Source organism: Dipodomys spectabilis, unplaced genomic scaffold (genome assembly GCF_019054845.1).
Source record: "Dipodomys spectabilis isolate Male_0828 unplaced genomic scaffold, ASM1905484v1 ptg000416l, whole genome shotgun sequence".
In the NCBI taxonomy this organism is placed as follows: domain Eukaryota; kingdom Metazoa; phylum Chordata; class Mammalia; order Rodentia; family Heteromyidae; genus Dipodomys; species Dipodomys spectabilis.
In genome coordinates this window covers 663,101-685,224 of record NW_024871093.1, presented here as the reverse complement: position 1 = coordinate 685,224, position 22,124 = coordinate 663,101, and the positions used below count along the sequence as shown (strand labels likewise).

Here is a 22,124-nt window from a genome sequence, read left to right as displayed (position 1 = left end):
TTATATATGGGAAAATGAACTTAAAATTTTTGATGGTGGTATAAGTGAACATTTTTTATCTAGTTTAAAACATGTTTGCAGCATTAGTTAGTTTTAATATACTGGCTAATGTTAAACTTGGCTCAAGGTATATGCTAAATGAAAATTAGTTGAACTACATGGTATTCGTTTGGTCTCTGGATAATTCATAGCTATAAAAGATATTTTCCTGACAGCTAGGGATTTCATGGTTTTTTTTTTTTTTGTGGGGGGGAGATGTAAGGAAAGCTCTCTTCATGTGATTTTATAAGCCATGCAAAGCCAAGTCTTTTCTGCAGGAACCTAATGGTTTCTCCCACTGTGGGGCCTGCTGTTAATAAACTCTGACTCAGAGCAGATGCGCTGTGGACCTCCAGGGCTGGGCAGGGGGAGGGGAGACAGGGAAGGGAGAGGAGGAGGGGGGTTGCCAACAACAACACAATCAACCTGTCTCTTTACCAGTTTTCTAGAATTTTCTCATTTCTTCCCCACTCTCCTCTCCACAGAACATGTTTTATTTAGTTCATAAAGTTATCACTTCTTGATTCTGAGGTGTGTCTGCTGTTGCCTTAGAATATGTGTTGATATCAGCAGAATCATACTTACCATTTTGCCTTTGAAGCAATTTGTTTAGATAAATGTAAAGAAATCCCCCCTGTACTGCAAAAAGTAGCTGAGAGCTGCTACCACCCTAAGGGTTTTTTTTCTGTGCCTTGTCTCTTCCCATCTTAGAGTGGGATGACCCGAGGTTGACCCTGGAGAAAGCTCCCTACAGGTGCCTGGGGCGCTCCAATATTATTTTTCTTCCCTCAAGGCAATTTAATTTATCTGGTTTATTTTTAGCCTTGCATTCACTGTGCCTATTCCAGGTGGGCTTCCCTTAATTACATTTTATAGAGACTGCTGCTTGTCAGGGTTCTTGGCATCACCCACATCCTAATGACCTCTCTGTGTTGTATGGTTGTAATTCACAAAATCTGTCATTTGCTGCACAATTTTGCCCTCTGTTTATTTTAGCCTCCTGCATCTTTCTCAGTTTCTGCCACTACTGCATAGCTATGTGGTCTGGGACATTCCACAGATAGATGGGATCTGTTGTGTCAGTTGTTTTTGTTTTGTAATTCTTAGATGTAACAGAAAGCAGACAAAATTCCCAGGACTTGCAAGCTTTGTAAAGTTTCAAAAGATTTTATTTTAGGGCTGGGGGTGTGGCTCAGTGGTAGAGCCCTGCTTAGCTTGTGCAGGTGCTCAGATCTGCATGTGTCCATGTGCACACACTCATACACACACAAAATCATTTTTAAAGACAGAACTTTCTTTTGCTGGTACCAGGGTTTGAACACAGGGCCTCACACTATCTATTGTAGTTTTTTTTTTTTTTTCCAGGGCTGAGGACCGAACCCAGGGCCTTGTGCTCGCCAGGCAGGCGCCCTTCCGCTGAGCTAAACCCCCAGCCCCTGCTCTCTACTATCTAAGCCTCACCTCCAGCCTCTGTTTTTGCTGGTTAATTGGAGATAGACTCTCATAGAGTTTTCTATCTACTTTGAACTAAAACCCTCCAGGTTTAAGCCTCCAAAGTAGTTAGGATTACAAGACATGAGCCACTGGTGCCTGGCTATAGAAATCTACTCTTGTTTTTATATAAATATGTGCTATTTATCCATAATAAAGCTAATTTTATTTTTTTATTATTGTTCCTATATTTCTAACAATTAAATATTTTTTCTTTTATTAATATTGTTTCACTTATGCTCACAAATGAGCTATCAGTTAAACTATTTCTCCTGTGGATACAATTGTGTTACCATATATAGCCTATTTCTCTTAAATCATTAATGAAAATATAAAATAAGTATATATATAAATCTGGACTTTGTTTCACGTGTTTTCTCATTATCCTTTGGTATTTTCCATTTCTCCTTTAGGTAGTCTTTCAGCAATTTCAGTTCATTTTATCTTATAAATGTTTAAGCAAATTTGGATAGCATTGCACACCGCCACTGCCAGCCATGGATTTAATAATATAATTACGAAGTGAGATTGAGTTTACCTTTATTTGTTCCTCTAATGATGCCAGGCAGGGCTGCTTCTTGCTGAGGGTTCTCTTGTGTGTATTTTCTCTTCTCCTGTTAATTTGGTAATCTAAAGACTATTACATTTATGGGCCATCACCTGTTGTTTCTGTGAGCTCCAGAGGATCCAGGGGCGTTGCTTTTATGAGCGGGTGGGTAAGGGCTAGGGATATGTGTTTCTCTCGGGGTCAGCTTGTGGGGATACATTCCTTTCTCAGGGTCAGCTGGGCCCACTTAGATTTACCAGATTGTTTACCCTCACTGAACTCTTTCAGCTTGTGTCTGAAATGGTGTTAGAAAGGTAGGCTTTGCCCCATGAGACTGGAGTCTCGTTCTAGCTCTGCCATTTGCCAGTCTATTGAGTATGCATGGATTCTTTCTCTGTAGCTCAGCCCTTCCCTACCTGGGAGAGGTTAGTGCCTACTGCTAATGTTGTTGGGGTGCAGGCCCTGAGGAGCAGGCCAGGCCTCTCCTTTTCACTGGGGAAAGGACACATACCATCCAGCTATCTGGTGTTTATGGTGGAAAGGGCTGGGCCGAGAGGCACTGACACACCTTTTCTATGACTTTCTCTCAGTTTTAGTGTCAATGATCTTGTTTCTTATTCTCTTCTCAACTAAAACTCTGGTATTCCTCTCTTCTCAACTAAAAGTCTGGCATTCCTGAAAATATCCATGTTTTCTCTACCTCCAATTTCTAAGCAGATGTTACCTTCCCTAGATGTTACCTCCCCAGACCTACCGCCGGGGTAGGCGGGCACAGTCAGGTCCAAAAACTCAGGATGAAAAGCTGTGCCATTATTTCATATATTACCAAGACCCAAGAAGGAAGAGAATGGTGAGCAATTGCTGACCCAATTCTTCCTATCATGCAGCTTTCTGTAACATTGAAAGCTCTTATAGGGAAGTGGTCAGCCACTAAAATACCACTGAGTTCAAGATATTCAACCCCCAATTCAGACGCAAATGTGAATAACTGCATCTTAGAACCAGTGAAATCCATGTATCTCTTAGCTGTGGGATTTGTGATTATTTGTTATTAGCCTTTACTGCATTCTTAAAAGCTCTTCAAGTGTCAGGAAATGGAACTTGTTCATCTTAAACTCTTAAAGCCTTTACATTTCAAAGGCACAGAACAACTGATCAATCAGTGTTGTAAAGGGCCTTTATGTTCCTATGGACTTGGTTTAACATTGGCTCTTTCATACATTATACATGGATTCTAGAAAGAAAAACAATATAATAGCTACTGACTGCCAAAATCCTGTTTTTTTTCTAGCCTGCTGAAATTCACAAAATTAGTCCATTTGCTAATAGCCCAAGTTTCCCCTAGAATAGGAATTAGAAAATAGAACAATAGAGTTGGGAACAATCTTTTCAATCATTCATACATTAAAAATTACCTTTCCATCTTTATTCATCAGAAGCAAGTACAATTGTTGGGTGTGGTGCAATGTGCCTATGTAGTCCCAGCTCCTTGGAAGGCTGAGGCAGGAGGAGTGCTGGAACCTGGGTGCCTGTGACCAGTTTAGACATCACAGAGAGACTTCCATCTTAAAGAAAACAAAAGCATTTGAAATGGGAATTAGAGCTTCTGATTAGTGAATGTGGACTACTGAGATTATTATAGTCCATAGCAAGACATTTGGCATTGAAATTTAAAGAAATATTTACATATAGTGAAAATGACATGTGTATTACAGTAGAAGAGTATATATTTACCACATAAATACATTTATATGTACGTAGGTATACTTACATACACATACGAACACAATTAAATACATGGAGTGTGTGCATTTGTGAACCATTGCTGCAACTATGACCCGTACATTTGACAAGCAAAGAGACAGAGGCCATGCAGCTTTGAAATATGGGCCTACCCTAGCTCAGTGTTGACTCCATTACTACCCTCAGCTTCCTGTCCTGCAGACCTCTTTGTTCCTATCCCCTGCCATTCTCTGCACCTGTCTTCCCCTGGCTCTTTTGTTTAGGGTAAAATGAAATCTGTTTCTCCAGGGAAGAAACCAAAACCCAGGTCTTACTTTTTCCTCAAGTTCTACCTCCATGAAGCCTCCTAGTTTCCCTTTACACCCATTGCCTTTATACCAGTTTTATAGTTATTTTCTTTTAATGCACTTGTATTCTTTTTCTTATTTATTTTTTATTTGCTTACATTAGTTATATAGTGGAGTGAAATTTTATTGTTACCTTTTCACACATGTTTACAATGCATTCCAATTCATTCCAGCCCCTCTTTACTCTTTCCTTTCCCCAAGCAATTTCAACAGGTTTCATTGTTCTATTTTCATAGTTGCAATGATCTATTTTGGCAGTGTTCATCCCTCCCATTGTTACCTATGTTCTCTCTCTTGTGAACTACAGATGGGAATTTGATTTTTTTTACCTCTCAGATTTTTAATTTCATATTCATCCAGTGAAAACTTTTCCCATCAAATATTTTCTTTCTGGGAATTTCTTTTAGGGAGTTTCCCAGACATCTCTTTCAGGCGCCGGGTTCCCTCTTCTTTCTGTTACTTGTGTCCAGTTTTAGAGGCTCCGTTGACTCGTTTTCTAACCTCACCATGTTGCTGTGGAAAGCATGTCTCCATCTGGAGCAGCCATCAGTCATTTGGGGAAGAACATCCAAACACACTTCCTACATGTGGAATTGCCCATCTCATACCTCTGCTCCTGCTTCCTGCCACGAAAGCTGAAAACTTGAAGGCCACATTTTCCCTCCCTCCTTTGCAGCTTGGGACTTGGAAGCAAGTGCTAAAAGGTTCAGAGAGGGTAGTGTAGAATTTATTTTATAGGTGGTAGGTGCCAGCAATGACATCCGTTTTCGAGTGTTGTGTTCAGCCATGGAGCTGGCATTGCCAACTGTGATATCCTGTGTCCAGTTGCAGTGATTATGCTGCCTTCACTAAACCGCTTTTATGGCATGGTTTTGGCTATGGGTTTGGAAGCCTGGATTTTTCTCCTTCCCAGTAGCCAGCCATGCAGTGTGTTTCTTTTTACTTATAAGCATCCAGAACCACTTTCTGGTTTTTTGTTTTTTTTTTTAATTTTTTTTTCAGAACCACTTTCTATAGCTGGCAACTTAGAATCTTGCCTGGCACAGTCTGGGCTCAGAGCCCTGCAATGGGTCTTATCTTGGGTTTGGCCCAAGCTATCAGACCTTGGGTGAATCACATAAGTACTCATTTCTAAAATTAGGGTATTTTCAAAGTCTTTTCAGCTCTAAAAATCTATTATTTTTGTCTGGTTAATTGGTCAGTGGGATGCTGATGTGTTCACCAGTGGCTGCCAAACCCATCAGCAGGCACCACCAAAATTCTGCTCCTGGTGGGTCTCTAAGGTATTGTTCTATTCTTGCAATTCCTGAGTGCTTGGGCCTGTATTTAACCCAATTGGTTAGCTGGCATTTACTGGTTCTATGCACTGCTTGCATCTTGACAGGTGTAAAAATGTTCTTTGTTCTCTGTTTAGTGATCTGATTGAAGGAAAAAAATGCTTTAGGCACCAGTAAGTTTCAAGGTTTCCCTGGTAATGTTGATTCAGAGCTCCTTACTAGAGAGTTGAGAAGTCATAAATTGTAAAAATTACATTTTAATGCAGTACTGTGGACAAGGAGATTAAGGATTTAAAGAGACCAGCCTCTTTTTAGCTTTTTACATGTATGTGGCAGAACAACTCATCTGCAAGAGATTTTCAGGAAAGCTAACAACAAATGGGTCAGAAAGGCCATCTTCTTACAGAGCAGTAGTTCATAGTTCTGCAGTTGTCTCTAAAGGAGAGGGAGAAGAGGAATAAAAGCTTGGAGGTCATCATCATTCAGGCCTCGCTGTAAGTGGAAGGAATTTGTGTGGCCCTCTGACCTCTGACCTTGACAGAAATGGCTTATAATTAAACTGAGATCTACGTTAACTCTGTTTTCTCTCTTACTTTAATAAACCTTATGGTTTTGTTTGGTAATATTTTTATTTGGACATACTGGTTTCAGAAGCAGTGATGGACCTTGTGTTACCAGGAAGAATGATCTGGTATAGAACTTACATTGCATCTCCAGGAGCAAACAGGAGCAAATTTCATTGATCAGTAATTCCAATTTAGTTTTAGCTGACATTTATTGAGTGCCACTCACATTAAAGACTTCCACCTATATGGTAATTGTAAAATAATTTTTTATGTGCCATGTTGTGCTATTTGCTATGGGGTTATAATTGAGTATTAAATAGTCCTTCGGTAGCCTTCAGAGTCAGCTGGGAAATGACAGTTGTGTAATAATTCTAAAATAGTTGGCCAAACTATACAATACTAACTCTAAAGTGCAAACCAGTTTAGACATAAGAATTGATGACAAGCTGGGAGCTGAAAAGTCAGACATGTCACTAACTACAGGAGGCTGAGATCTAGAGAATTGGAGTTTGAAGTCAGCTAGTCTCGAAGCAAAAAAGATTGGGAGACTTCATATCTAATTAACCAGAAAAAAGCTGGGCAGCAGTAGTGGCTCAAATGGTAGATCATTAACTGTGAGCAAGCAAGCCAACTAAAAGCACAAGGTCCTGAGTTCAAGGCTCAGTACTCACAACAAAAATAAATAAATAAATAGATAAATGAATAAATGTATTAATTCATGAAAGCTAGAAGAGCTGAGAAGACTTGCCAGAAGTGTGACTTGAAGGGAAGATACAGGATGGGAGAAGAGCCTTCAGGGATGATGGTACATGGAATTTGAAGAAAGCCAGGAGAAAGGCCATGCATGGCCTATGTGCTTGGCAGTGACAGAGGACAATGCTGGATGGGCTAGGTGAGAGAAGCTAATCAAATTGGTGAGTGGGCAGTCAGAAGTGCTAGATTGAAGAGTTTGTACTTGAACAGGTCATAAAAAGACAGAAGTCACCTGTTTCTAGAGCATATTATAAAAGATTGTTTGTATATCAACCTATATTCCCTTGTTTCCTTTTCCTTCAGATTCCCTGGAGCCCACTTATCAGCAGCTTCAGAAGATGAAACTGGACAAGAGTCCCTTTGTGGTTGTGTCTGTAGTGGGGCAGGAACTCCTGACAGCTGGCCACCATGGCGCCTCAGTGGTTGTCCTAGAAGCTGCTCTGAAAATTGGCACCTGCAGCCTCAAGCTGAGAGGCTCCGTCTTCTCTGCCCTGAGCAGCGCTTACTGGTCTCTTGGAAACACAGAGAAGAGCACTGGGTACATGCAGCAGGATTTGGATGTAGCCAAGACCTTAGGTAGGCTCATGCTGCTCTTCTTTATTTCCATGCAGGCACAAAACAAACAAAGCTGACTAGCCTGGCATATGATGAAGAGTGACTATGTCTCTAGTATAGTCTCCATTTTAAAGTATGCAAATCTAAACAAAAGAGGAGGCTACAATGCTTGATAAGAAATGTACTCATTATCTTGCCTATGTAATTGTAATCCCTCTGTACAGTATTTTCACACACACACAGAAAGCATGCATAAAAAAAAGAAAAAGGGGACTTCAGCCAAATAACAAACTCGAATAAGCAAATAAAATAAGCTTAAAGTGAAAAAAAAAAAAAAGGTATGCAAGTCTTTAAGCCTTCTGGTATAACAAAGTACCAGAACTCCACAATGGCCAAGAGCTGTGGATTCACATACTCCAGGCCTTCCTTAGAAATTTGGGCTCACAGATTTAATATCTTGAATTGTAGCTCTGGTGCGTGAATTTTTGTCTTTTTTCTTTTTTGGTACTGGGATCGAACCCAGGACGTAGCACTTGCTAGGCAAGCCCTTTGCCACTGAGCTACATCCCAGCCCTGGTGTGGTGAATTTTTGTCTCTTTTTTTGTTTCATTTTTGCCCAAGGTAGTAGAGTGCAGAAGTTAGGGATGTAAGGTCTCGCAGGGAAACCTTCCTAGCCTCTGGGTCCCGGTTTCTGCACTTTTAGAACAAGTGTGGTTCTGATCATGATGGTCATTGTGATGATTGTCAAAGGTCTTAGAGGACTATGGCAGAGAAGTCTGGCACCAGCGGGCCTGTAAAGAAGGAATGCACAGGAGGCTCCAAGACAAATGTCACAACCAGCAACTGGTAATTGTCCAGCATCAGGCCATGAGCAATGAGACTTGCACAGCGTCTTCTTTAGGTCAAGATCTCCAACCTCACATTGCACAGCATCTTCTTCAGGTCAAGGTCTCCAACCTCACATTTCAGGGCTTCACCGAAGCCCTGACTGTGGTTGTAGTTATAACAGTAATAGTGGTTGCCCAGAAATGGAAGTTCTAGGATCTTAACTCCCCACATGGCGTCTTGGGAAGAAGCAAATGCTTTTCTAAAAGAAGGTGAATGGCATCATAGCAGGCAAATCTGTGGATGTTAAGATGATTATTTTATATGATGAACAGTGCTATAACTTAGAGACATTTTGCTTCTTTTATTTTTAAATCCAATTCAGGTGACCAGACAGGAGAATGCCGAGCTCATGGAAATCTGGGCTCTGCATTCTTCTCCAAAGGAAATTACCGGGAGGCTCTCACAAACCACAGGCATCAGTTGGTGCTTGCCATGAAGCTCAAGGACCGGGAGGTAAGGTGCTTACCTGCAGACAGAAGAAGGTCTTTTGGTATCTCAGAAAGTGTTTTAGGATATCACTTTCAGAGGGTGATCGACATTGATGCCATCTGTACTCATCAATCAGGTGTTCAGTGGACTGTGGCCTTCATGGGTCCCCAATCTCAGGATCTAACAGCTAGGGCACATGTACTCTCTTATTCTCTTCCAGTGGACTGTGTAATAGTCATGTAAAATTATCAGAAAGCTCTATGTTATGACCTAGTCATAAAACATACTTTATTTGAAAGCTGGTATTGTTTCTTTAATGGATTTTTGACTCTTCTGAGAGAAGCATGTTAAGTTTACTGAGAAACCTGCATTATGGTGATATTGAAGAACCATATTAATCTTTATTAATAAGATGGAGTATAATATTCTCAAACAATTGATGTAATAGGAGAAAGTGCATGTCCTGCTTTGTGGAAAGAGGGTGGAGTTTGCACTCAGTTAGATCTAGCTCTGGATCCATTTCTAGCACTTCCTGGCTCTGGGTCCTCAGAGAGGTTATTGTTCTTCTTTTTTCCTCAGTTTTCTGATTCAAGGAATGATTAAATATTGCATGCATAGTTGTGGAATGATTATATGTAACCTATATGATGTGCTTGGTATGGTGCTTGTGATTCCATAAAGAAATTTTGTTTGACTAGGCACAGTGTCTCATGCTTGTAATCTTAGCTACTTGGGAGGCAGAGATCAGAAAGATCGAGGTTTGAGCCTAGCTTAGGCAAAAAGTTAGCAAGATCTCATAACAACAATAACAAGAATACTTGTAGTGAATACCTGTTATCCCAGATATGTGGGAGACACATGTAAGGTTGTGTCTGGGAAGCGGATTACAGTACAGGGCAGCTTGGGCAGAATATTCAAGACTAACTGAAAAATAACTAAGGACCAAAAAAGGGCTGGGGTTGTGGCTCAAGCAGTGGAGTGCCTTCTTAGCAAGTATGAGGCTCTGAGTTTAACCCCTAGAATTGCTATTTTTCATAAATTATATTTTATTCTAATATTAGTGGAGAATAAATGGTTAACATCAGAGGAAACAAGCTTATTAATTTATGTGCTAAGAAATATGTTTAGTTACATTTACATCTCAGAATTCCAGTGTACAACATTATAAATATCAGTTCTATTATTGAAATGATTCAGTAACTTCAAGTCTCTGGAATATGGCCAGGCAGCAATATCATAAAGAATCAAGAAATTAAGAAAAGCTTATAAGAGACAATAAGATCTGGGTGTGTTACAAGCCTGAAGTAACAGCTACCTGGGAGGATGAGACAGGAGGATCACTTGAGCCCAGAAGTTGGAGGCCATCTTGAGCAACTGATTGAGACTTAGAGAGAGAGAAAAAGAGGGAGAGAGGAAGAGAGAAGGGGGAAGATGTGTGCAAGAGAGGGAGACAGGGAGTAGGGAGAGAGGAAGAAGGGAAGGAAGGCTGGAGGGAGGGAGAGAGGGAAGGAAGGAAGGAAGGAAAGAAGGAAGGAAGGAAGGAAGGAACTGTTTAAAGTTTATAGACTTTTGGTGATTGTATTCTCTGGAATGAACTTTTTTCATTGCTTATTACTCTTAGTTTATCAGCAGTTTTTAAGAGTCAGATAATCTATTTATTTTTCCTGGAACTGGGAATAGAACCTAGGGTTTTGTAACTTGCTAACAAGAGGTTTACCATAGAGCAGCTATCCCTAGCCCTGAAATTCTCTCTTGATGCTGATATTTAGGCAATAAGAAGAGGAATCTAGAGAGATGTGGCACTAAGAAGTGAGAGCCAGGATTAAGATTTAAAATAGCATAGTCGTCTAGACAGGCCCATTTGGTGAAGAGATGAGTAACTCTCAATCAGTCAAGACCTGCATTTATAGTCCTTTGCCATATCTTTTGAAATGTATGCTAGCCCAGTTGTTGGAGAGGATGGAAAGACAGTTTAATTATGGGGCATAGTCATGTCATAAGTATTAAAAAGGAAGAATGAAAAATTTCTGCCTTTTTCTGCATAGGGTGATGTATCACTTGTGTTTTCTGAATTTTGTAAAGCACTGAGGTGCAATGTATTTAAGAAATTACAGAATCAGAAAGATAGAAGGAATCCTGGAGGTAATACTAGTGCTTGTTCCCCCAGCCTTTTCATCTCAGAGTTGCCACCTACATTGGCTCCTTGGTCCCCCGCTGTTATCCTTTCTGTATTCACTCACACAGTGGCTGCTAGGAAGTCCTCTCTGTGTAGAAGAGAGAGACCTGGGGCTGGCTTTCAAACCCACCCCACTCTCTGGGAAGATAGAGAAGGTCCAGCTGCCACAATTCTTTTCTGAGTTGAATAAGTTCATCCATGTCCCCTGGCGGTTTCTAGTCATCAGACCTTTGACAATGTTAACAAGCTCCTCTGCCTGCTCTCTTTTCATCTTGGCTGGCTTGGGTTGTCTGTTACTCAGCCACAGATGTTGTGTTTGCCTCTGGAGTTAGGGATGGTATATACTTTCCTGAAAGTTGACATAATTTTATAATATTTTCTCCATAAATGTATTTTCAAATCAGATGTAAGTGTTCATTAATAGCTGTTCCTTCCCTTCTCTTTCCTCCTTCCCATCTTTCCTTCCCCTCTTCCTTTTTTCCTCCCTCCTTCTTCCCTCTCCCTCCCTCCCTCTCTTTCCTGTGCTTGAGAACATTTGAAATCTATACTCTCAGCAAATCTCAAATATACAATATGGTACTGTTAACTATACCTGTGTTATATATAATGACTGTAAGCCTGCTCATTCTATATAACTGAAATTTTATAGTCTTTGACCAAGATCTCCCCTTCCTTCCATCCCCCATACTGGCAGCCACCATTCCATCTACATTTTGCTTCTATGAATTTGACATTTTTAGTATCCAACTATTTGTGAGATTACAGTTGTGTTTTCTTCTGTGTCTGACTTTTTTTGCTTAATGTAATGTCTTCCATGTTCATTCAGGTGTTGCAAATGGCAGGGTTTATTTCCCTTTTAAAATTAAGTAATATTTGTATGTATATACCATGGTTTCTTTGTTTATGGGTTGGTGGACATGTAGGTTGTTTCTATATCTTGGCTGCAATGAATGCAAGCCTTTCTCTTAATTTAAGAATTTTAAGAAGCCAATGGTGTTTCAACATTTCTTTCTTTTTTCTTTTTTGTGCTGGTACTGAGACTTGAACTCAGGGTCAGGGCACTGTCCTTTGTCATTTTTCACTCAAGACTGGCACTCTACCATTTGAGCCACACCTCCACTTCCAGCTTTTTGGTAGTTAATTGGAAATAAGAGCTGGGTTCTGGTGGCTTACTTCTACGAGCTACTCAGGAGGCTGAAATCTGAAGATTGCAGTTCAAAGCTAGCCTGGGCAGGGAAAGTCTGTGCGACTCTTATCTCCAATTAATCACAGAAAAACCTGGAAGTGGCGCTGTGGCTCAAGTGGTAGAGTAGTAGCCATGAGCAAAAGAGCTCAGGGACAGTGCCCAGGCCCAGAGTTCAAGCGGTGGGGAGGGGGAACCCAAAGCAATTGGAGATAAGAGTGAGACTTTTCTCCTCAGGCTGGCTTTAAACCAGGGTTCTCAGAGCTCAGCCTCTTAAGTAGCTAGAATGACAGGTAAAAGCCATTGGCACCTGGCCCTCCATATGTTCTTTTGTCTTCTCTCATTTATGTACTTCTGTGAGATGTTTTTCCTATATGCTTAATATATATCATTAGAAATGAATTTTTTCTATTGTGATTTCTTTTTTGAAAAACAAGTTAGTGGGGTATAGAAAGAGTGTTTATCTTACATGTTTTGATATTGGTCCTATGAAAATAATCTTATAGTAATTTTGTTAGGTTGTGATTTCTTTTGTTGATTCTCTTGAATTTTCATATAATGCAAATTATCACCAAACAGTGATCAGTTCATACTTGTGTGTCTTTCTTCCATGGCCTTGTGTTTTTTCTTTCTTTTTTAAAAAAAAAATTATTGTGAAAATACCGTACAGAGGGGTTACAATTACATGGGCAAGGTAATGAGTACATTTCTTATCAAGCATTGTTGCTTCCTCCTTTGTTTCCCCCCCCCCCCCACCATAGTTGTAAATTTCGTTTTTCAACATAAAGACTTGTACATCTCATTGTTGCAATGTGTCCACCTGTATCCTTATTTAAATGTTTATTTTTGCCCTTCCCCTCCACAAATTATACCAACATCAAATACAATGAAAGCAGGGGTTATACCATGGGGGCGGGACATACAAAGCAACAAAGAAATCATCTTATAAATATGTTAGAAACAATTGCAAGAAAGAAAAAACATAAACATGACAGTTACACTCACTAGGGTGTTGGGAGCTTGCAAACAGCATGCGCCCCTCTTCAGGAGAAGTTTAGAAGGTCTTCTTTTTCCTCTTGACATTGTAGCTTTACTTACACTATTCCTTGGGCACTTTGCATTGTTTATATTGAAAGAAATGTAGCAACCTGCCTTTAGAAGCAAAAATTAAGCAGCAGAAATACTGTGAATGGCAAGGATGGGAACCTTCAGGTCCTGCCTTTCATATCTTGGGTTGTAATAAGTTTTAGAATTTTCCCAAGTAGTATGATAACAACAAAACCAGTTTATCTGCTTACATTCGTGAAGCAGTAGGCATTTCTCTTGTACAATTACTCTCAGAGGCTTAACAGGGGAGGTGATACCTTCTCCACGGGAATTTTTATTCTGACTAACCTCCTGTCTTCTTTAATGGTTTCAAAATTAATTTCAGGTACCCACAGAGACCTTCTTGTGAGTGAATATTAATTGTCAGAAGAGTGCATAAATTACACTGTATTAAAGATCTTGCTCTCCATTCAGGACATCTGAGATGCAAATACCCTGATGACTTTGAAGTTTTTCCCAGTCTGATTTATCTCCTGAGCTCCATATTTCTATATGCAATGGCTCTCTGCCCCTGCCTTAGCCCTCCATCTGTGCCTGCTTCTGTGTTACCTAACTACCTCTCCCCCTACTCTCTTTTCTGCTTAGTTCCCAGATTCTCTTTTTTTCTGTCACCTAAGTCTGTTTTCCACTTCCTCCCTTCTGTTATAAAACCATTTTTTGTGTGTGAATAACGGCAGTAGCCTCTTGTCAGAACCTTTCTCACTTATATAGGAATAGTTGAGAAAAACAAAGGAGGAGGCAACAATGCTCCATAGGAGATTTACTCATTATCTTGCTCACGTAACTGTAACCCCTCTTTACAGTATTTTTACAATAAAAAAAAGTACAAAAAAAAGGAATAGTTGAGGAAAAGTATGTATTCCTGGGTCTATGAGCATAGTCCAGAACATTTACACACTTCTTTCTAGCACTGTTGATTCTCTTGAATTTTCATATAATGCAAATTATCACAAACAATGATCAGTTCCTACTGTGTGTCTTTCTTCCATGGTCTTGTGTTTTTTCTTGACAGTTGCACTGACTAGGGTGTTGGGAGTAGTAGTGGACGGCAGTGTAAATTTAGGTGTCCTAAAAACTTGTACTTGAGTTATGCCTCAGGGCCTGTGGCCCTGAAAATTATCTAACTCCCTTATTGTGCTGTTGGACACATGAATTGTGTCTTGAGTTTTGACACATCTTGTTTATAACTGTTTTTGTATGCTGGTCATGGTGCTCAAATTCAGGGCCACAATTTTTTTGTGTGTGCTGGTCCTGGGGTTTGAACTCAGGTCTGGGCGCTGCCTCTGAGCTTTTTTGCTACCCCTTGAGCCACAGCTCTACTTCCAGCTTTTGGTGACTAATTAGAGATAAGATTCCCGAGATAACTTTCTTGCCCAGGCTGTCTTCAGTCTTGGAACTGTTATCTTCAGATCTCAGCCTCCGGAGTAGCTAAAACCACAGGCTTGAGACACTTGTGCCTGGCTTTGCTTATAACTTTTGATTAGTATTCACACTTATTCCTGTTGGTGTTCAGTTGTACAAATATTTAGATTTAGATCTTTGCCAGTTTTCTAAAGGGATTGTTCCAAGGTACCTCGTTAACAATGCAAGGGATTGTTAATTGAAAATTAACAATTAAAAAGTAGCAATTCAAATTAAAATTAAAAATTAGCAAGTAAAAACTAAAACAATAATATAGAAACACAAATACCTGTGCATTAACCCTGCACACATAGTTATGTGTGTGGCTACTTTGCTTGTGGCTCTGAGAATGGAATGTGTTATTTCATAGAAAGTGTGTGCATCATGCAGGCCTGAAACCCAGTGAGCAGGCATTGCCCTCATCATTTAACAGTTCATGTGGATGCTGTGTGGCCACATAGTGTTGTTGTTCATTGTAGTGTGAAATATTCCTTCCCCATGCCGTTCTTCAGCTTGTTTGTGTGCCATCCACTTGGATGCTGTCTGTGGATAGACTCTATTGCTTACTTGTCTGATGCTTTCATCCTCTGTACATTGCTCATTCTGGGCCCTCTGCATAGAAGACCAGTCTGACCCCTAGCTGCTCCTACCCTTCACAGATCTTGGTGAATCATCTCTTCCTCATTGAACCAACCCTTTCTCAGTTCCCATCTTTTTGCCTTGAGTAAGTACTACCTATTGACAAGGGCCACTTATCAGTCTTTTTGTTACTGCCTTTTGTGTCCTGTCTAAGAAAATATTTGTGCATCTCAAGGCCATGAAGTCATTCTCCCTTGAGGCTTTTCACCTTCTGCATGTAGAGCTACTGCCACTTGGAACTGATTTTTATTTGCTTTGATGTTTGAGTTCAGGTTTTTCTTCTATGTGTATATCCAGTTGAGCCAGCACCGTACTCAGAAGACTGCACTGCCTGCTCTTTGTCCTGAGTAAGGTGTAATGTATTTAAGGACTCTACATTCCATTCTGTTGATCTGTTTGCCTTTCTTTATGTCATTGGCCTCTTGCCTAGCTGCTGTAGCTTTTCAATGAATCTAGAGATCTGTTACTGTAATTCTTTTGGCTTTGTTCTGGTTCAAGATTGCCCTGGCCATTCCAGGTTGCTTATGGATGTGTGTGTAATATATTTTATATTTTACAACCAGCTTGTCAGGTTCTCCTTGCTCTACTCAAACATCCTGCTGGAATTTAACTGAAATGATATTGACTTCATAAATACATTTTATCAAGATGGAATATTTTTCCATTTAATTCGGTCTTATATAACTCTACCAACAGTGTTATACTTTTCAACATAGAATTAATGCATATATTTCTTTATTTCATTCTTAGGTTTCTGTAGGTATTTACTATTGTAAATCATTAGTTTGCATATTCATTCACTCATTTATTCATGGTACTGGGGATTGAACCTAAAGCTTCTTGCATGGTTGGCAGATGCTCTACCACTTGAGCCACACCTTTAGCACTTTTGTTTATATTTGTATTTAAGATGGAATCTCTCTAACTTTATAGTTGACTGGCCTCAAACTCCTGCCTTTACTTCTTGAATAGCAAGGATTATTAGTGTGTGCCACCTGGCTGTAAATGTTATTTGTGAATTTTATTTTTTTCTGGTTGACCTTCTCCTTGACTCACTAAAATCAGCACCCAAGGAATAGGATTGTTTGCGCAGCCATCTGTGTTCCCATACTGCTTTGTTTTTTACTGTGTAGTCTTATCATTACTTAGGTCATATGTACTAGTTCATGGTGCAATATGTTGAGCACTGTCTATTTCAGCTGGAACCACAGTGTGTCCTTCAGGATCCATTCTGTCCACTGTGGTAGCTTATGTGAGTAGTGTGGATTAAGATGCGCTGTAAGGCTCACATACACTGTGTACTTCAAGGCTTGGAACTAATAAAATGGACATGAAGTATCTTATTACTAAGTTTTTATATTGATTATATATAGTGGAATGTTTTGGGTTAAAAAAATAATGTTATTAAAATTTACTTTTCTCTTTACATATTTTTATATGGCCACTAGAAAGCTTAGATTTCACTTATGGCTTTTATTTTTATTAAGCAGTGGGGTTTTAACCCTTTTTCTATGCATTTAATATCCATATATGTATAAAATATGTGGCTTTATTTGTCTGTCTTCATTTTTAATTCCAAGAAAATGAATATATGCTGGCATTTATTTTTTTATTCTTGTTTCTCTGTTTTTTGCTAATGTAATTTTGTGCTTATTTATGGGATACAGTACAATAATTTGATGCATGTATTTGAAGATAATGATCAAATCAGAGTAATTGGTATTTCTGACTCCTTTCAAATTACCATTTCTGTGTGTTGGAATCCTTCAGACTCTTCTAATTATTTTGAGGTTTATAATAAATTACTGGTAGACTGTAGTAGTTCTGCTGTTTATAGAACATCAGGATGAATTTCTCTTATCTAATTGTATTTGGGGCCTGTTAACCAAGCTTTATTTGCTCCTTTAGCCCCTCCCCTTTTAGCTTCTAGAGACCACTCTTATACTGGCTACTATGTTATATGTTATTAACATTTTTTAGCTTTTACTCCCTCTTGCTCCCCCCAAAACTGCGAGAGCATGAGGTATTTGTCTGTCTTTGATTAGTTTATTTCATGTGTTACAATATCCCCTAGTTCCATCCATGCTGCTGTAAACCACAGGATTTCCTTTGATGGCTAAGCAATATTCCATTTTTATACCACATTAAAAAAATCCATTCATTCATTTGTTAATCTTGGTTGAGTCCAGATCTTGACTATTGTGAATAGTGCTTCAGTAAATATGAGTATGCAGTGTCTTTGACAAAATTACATATATATATATATATATATATATATACACACACACACACACACACAATTATATGTGTGTATATATTGTATATATACACTATATCTATCTATCTATCTATATATCCTTTGGAGATATACCTAGTAGAATTACTGAACCATTCTACTTTTAGGTTTTTAGGGTTTTTTTTTAAAGGAACACACACACACATACACACACACACACACACACACACACACACACACACACACATTTCCAAAGTATCTACTCAAGTTCTTGCCAGTATCTTAATAGGGTTGTTTTTTTGTTGTTTGATATTGCATTGTATTTGTTTTATACATTTTGAATATTAGGCCCTATCTCACATGATTTGCATATTTTCTCCCATTCCATTGTATGGGTTGCTTTTTTGCTCTGACTGTTTCTTTTGCCTTGCAGAAACTTCAATTTGATAATAGTCCCATTTTTTTCCTGTTATTACCTGTGTTTTGCTGTCAGATAGGCTGTTCTAAACATAGCAACACTTAACTTTTTAGATTTTTCTTCAAATTAATGGGTAAACCTATCCCCAGTGGTCTGTCAGTCACAGCGCTTACTGTTTACTTGCTTGTAATGGTGATCTTTTCCCCACTGTATAACTAAGCACTTGTAGAAGGAAAGGGCCAAAGTTCATTTATATTAACAGTCATTTTCATGCATTTGTTTTAATAGGTGCATCCTGTGCCAGGTGTTGTAACGCCCTACTACAAAGATGAATGTGCTATTGTTCATGCCCCCCTCCAGGAACTCAGACCTCCTGGCAAGCATCTGGGTGTTGCAGACCAGGATTGATGAACACTTAAGGCCTGGAGGAAAAGTAACCAGGGAGACAGGAGGAAGAGGTTTCTCCCGTCCTTGGCATTTAGAATGCTGGTCTTTGTTCTTCTACTCAGAGCTGGAGTAGGCAGCTACTAAACACTGACTTAGTTTAGTTGTCTTTTCTTTTTCTTTGTCTAGTTAGTAACTAAAATCTAAAATTCAGTAAGGATACCTTTTATACCCTAATAATGCCTCTCATATAAAGATCATTTAAAGCAAAATTTGATTCTTTATTATTATGAGGACTAAAAGTGACTCACTATCATTATTGCTTTATGACACCTGCATGAACAGTTACTAACCAAGATAAAAAGACTCCTTGACTTGGGAGAATATTGAGCCTCTGGATTTCCTTTAGGATGTGGCTGCAGGAAATTAATTAGATTATTTCTTATGACATCATCGTAACCACAGTACTTTCTCCAAAAACAATGCTATTTTTCTTGGAACTTTTTTACAGACATTTTCTACACCATGTGTATTATTACATAATTTGTGGTAGTGCTAATATGAAACCCATATAAATGCTTCTGGTATGTGTGTGTCTGTGTATGTGTGTGTGCCCATGAATACATGAATGTGTATGTATGTGTCTATGTATGTAAGGCAGAAGCAGAGACAGAGAAGGAGAATGTTGTTGAAGTAATTATTTTACTTCTGGTAGTACAAGGGAGTGGGTTAAAAGGTAGAAAGCATTCCATCTGAGCAGAGCTATTTCCTCACAGGGAGTATTAAGTTCATGAGAGGAAAGCTTGGCAACCTTTTCTGGGCTATGTATCTTGCAGGCTTTTGAGAAACAAATAGGATTGTGAAAACTGTAACTCTCAAATCACTGAAGAGTGGAGGACTTAGAAAGTAGACACAGGCAGAATGGAAACAGGACATCAATTTCTTGGTTGTGCTCTTTGTATGATTATAAATCAGCTGATTCAGACCTTTCAGACCTGAAATGAGTTCTAAGAAAGCTCTTTTTCACCTACTGATAAAATGGTTATCGCCTCAGAAGAAATCGCACACCCAGTGAACAAGTGTGAATGTGTGTGTAATGCATGACATGTTTGCAAATCACTCTGCCCTCAGCTGTGCCATCTTTTCCAACTGTATGTTCTTGAGTTCTAATTTATCATCACTTCACCTATGATGTTTTTAGTTGCCCTCTTTTGGCCATGATATTTTGTAGTTTCTTCTTGTACCAAGCAGAAGGAACTTCAGATTAAGGATTTAGGAGACATAAATTCAAATCCTGGCTTTCCACTGGAGGTCGTAGATCAGAGGCATGTCTCTCTTGGAGGTGCCTGTAAAAACAGGAAGCCCACATTAGATCATTTTCAGAGGTGAATCACCCAGTGCAGTTGCCATTAGCCACATGTGATTCTTAATTAAAATAAAAAAGAGTGAAAAGTTTTGTTTGCCAATCCAATAACTATATTCTGGGTGTTCATTGGGGTTACCTACCTGCTAAAACACAAACTCTGTGTTCTATAAAGTAATATAACAAAATCCTAAGTGTCCATATGCATCACTTGTAATGTCCAGAATAAATTCCCAGATTGACCTATGAGGAAACAGGATAATACAACCCAGATACACTGGTGTAAGTTAATGAAGAGAGAAATCTTGAAAGCTTTCACGGAAAAATGGCATATTCCAGATACACAAAACACTGGTTTCCTACCAGAAATAATGGATAAGAACAAAAGTTTTAAAGCCCTGAAAAAAAATCCACCAACTTAGAATGTAATAGCAGCACCAATAATTTTTAAGCATGAAAGCAAAGTGAAGGCATTTCAGAGAGGTGCAAATCCAGAAAGATGACCAGTAGGCCCATGCTCTGAGAGATGCAGAGGCTGATTTTCAGGTTGAAGGAAGAGAGCAAATGGAACCATAGACCTTCAGCAAAGAAGAAGAATGCTATATAATAGGTATAGTGGTAAAGGAAAAAGGCTACATTTATTATTTTCATTGTAATTTCTTTAAAACTCATGATTGCTTAAGGAACAACCATCAACATCAAATTGTAAGGTTTATGGCAAACATAGATATGTTATGTTTTATTCTCAGATGTTTTTGTTGGGAGCATGAAATGGTATGGCTACTTTAGAAACAGGTCTTACAGTTTCATTAAAATCTATACATATACAAACTTGATGGCCTAGAAAGAAACTACTTGGTTTTTACTTCAGAGAATTGGAAACATATATTCACAAAGGGGCTAGTACAGCAAGGTTCATGGAAATTTTATTTTTAATAGTAAAATCTGAAAATGGCCCAAGAGTCCTTCAGTGGAAGAAGAGATGTGTGACCTGCTGTGTGTTTATAATTATATGCAATATTGAGAATAAATCTACAAAACATTAGGCTCTGTGAAAAAGTCAGGCACAAAAGTGATCATGGACTATGCTTCCAGAAGTAGGAAGTTCTAGATCTGGCAGCAGGAATTTGGTGAGGAGTCAGGTCAAGGGTCACCATCAGGGGCAGGGACTGACCAGGAAGCTTGGAGTGGGAGGGGGCGACTAACAGAGGAAGGGGCTTAGGGCACTTTCTAGGGTGAATATTTTACCTCAGTATGTGTTAGTTACCTAGATATCTGTGTTTGTCAAAACTACATTTTCACTCTATGTAAACTTTATGTGAAAAACAAATGTTGAGTCCTAGTTAAGTAATGTTCATGCTGGAATATCTAGGAGTAAAGTATGCTGCTTGACACATCAAATTTATGAGGAAAATGGATGGTTGAAAAGATGCACAAATAAAAATGGAACAAAATCCTGTATCTGTTTTCTAAAAAGATAATCTATGGAAGCAAAAATAACAGCAGAAATGATCATTTCCTGCAGGCTGCTTTAATTCTGTAAGGGCACGACTGAGGTTTGTTTAATTTTGTATCATTGTAGGTTAGAACAATTAAATTTTGATTAGGATAGATTGTAAGAACAATGCCCTTCCCATTCACTACTACAGATGATCCAAATTAAGAATCCTTTCTTATTTTCAATTTTAGCTCACTAAAAACAATCTGTTTTTGAAGCGGTAATCAGGATCTTTTATTCTCCTTGAATAAAATCATTTTTGTCTAATTACCATAAAACAGATACAAATCCCAAAGTTCTCCTTTCCACAGAGGAATCCCATTCTAAAGAAATCACTATTGATTTGCTTATTGCTTTAATTCCTTTACCCATATTCTGCAGACCCTGTAGCCAGGTGTCTACTAGGTTATGCAAGCTTTGTTAGAGCATCTTCCAGCCTTTTCTGGAAGATGGAGCTTGAGCATGCCAACCACTTTCTAAATTTTTATCATTATAACATTTTATTAACTAGTTAGTTCATTGTATTGACTGAGATTTTACTTAGAATTCGTGATACTTGGATAAGCCTAAGTTTTATCTTGTAATTACCTTTTAAGAACTTTTACTAGGCAAATCAAGAGGCTAAAATGATTATGAGAGGAATAAAGTATTCATAAATAATTCCCAACTAATCTATCTAGAAAATTCACAATATAAAGAATCAGTTCTAGGGGGCTGGGAAGGTAGCCCAGTGGTAGAGTGCTTGCCTTGCATGCATAAGGCAAAGTTCAATTCTTCAGCACCACATAAGCAGAAAAAGCCAGAAGTGGTGCTGTGGCTCAAGTGGAAGAGGGCTAGCCTTGAGCTGAAGACCTGAGGGACAGCGCCCAGGCCCAGAGTTCAGACCCCACGACTGACCAAAAAAAAAAAAAAAGAAAGAAAAAAAAAAGAATTAGCTCTCAGGATTTGTCACAATGTGGTTGAATTGTCACCCTGATGCTTAGGTAGCTATGTGATCTTGAATAAGTTACTTGGGTTAGTTCTGCCTCTTGATGCATAAGAATCAGAGATGCCATCCCCCACACCAGCCTGTACATCTGCCTCC

The 22,124-nt window shown here is 38.9% G+C and overlaps 1 protein-coding gene across 1 annotated transcript in view; it reads left to right on the top strand.

Annotated features, from left to right (window-relative positions):
- The window catches only part of Ttc28 (tetratricopeptide repeat domain 28), a 348,362-nt gene that overhangs the window by 123,997 nt on the left and 202,241 nt on the right, over nt 1-22,124 (top strand). The window contains exons 3-4 of the mRNA XM_042667697.1: nt 7,067-7,339; nt 8,529-8,659. Coding sequence (XP_042523631.1) covers nt 7,067-7,339; nt 8,529-8,659 — 404 coding nt within the window. The remainder of the gene's footprint in view (nt 1-7,066; nt 7,340-8,528; nt 8,660-22,124) is intronic.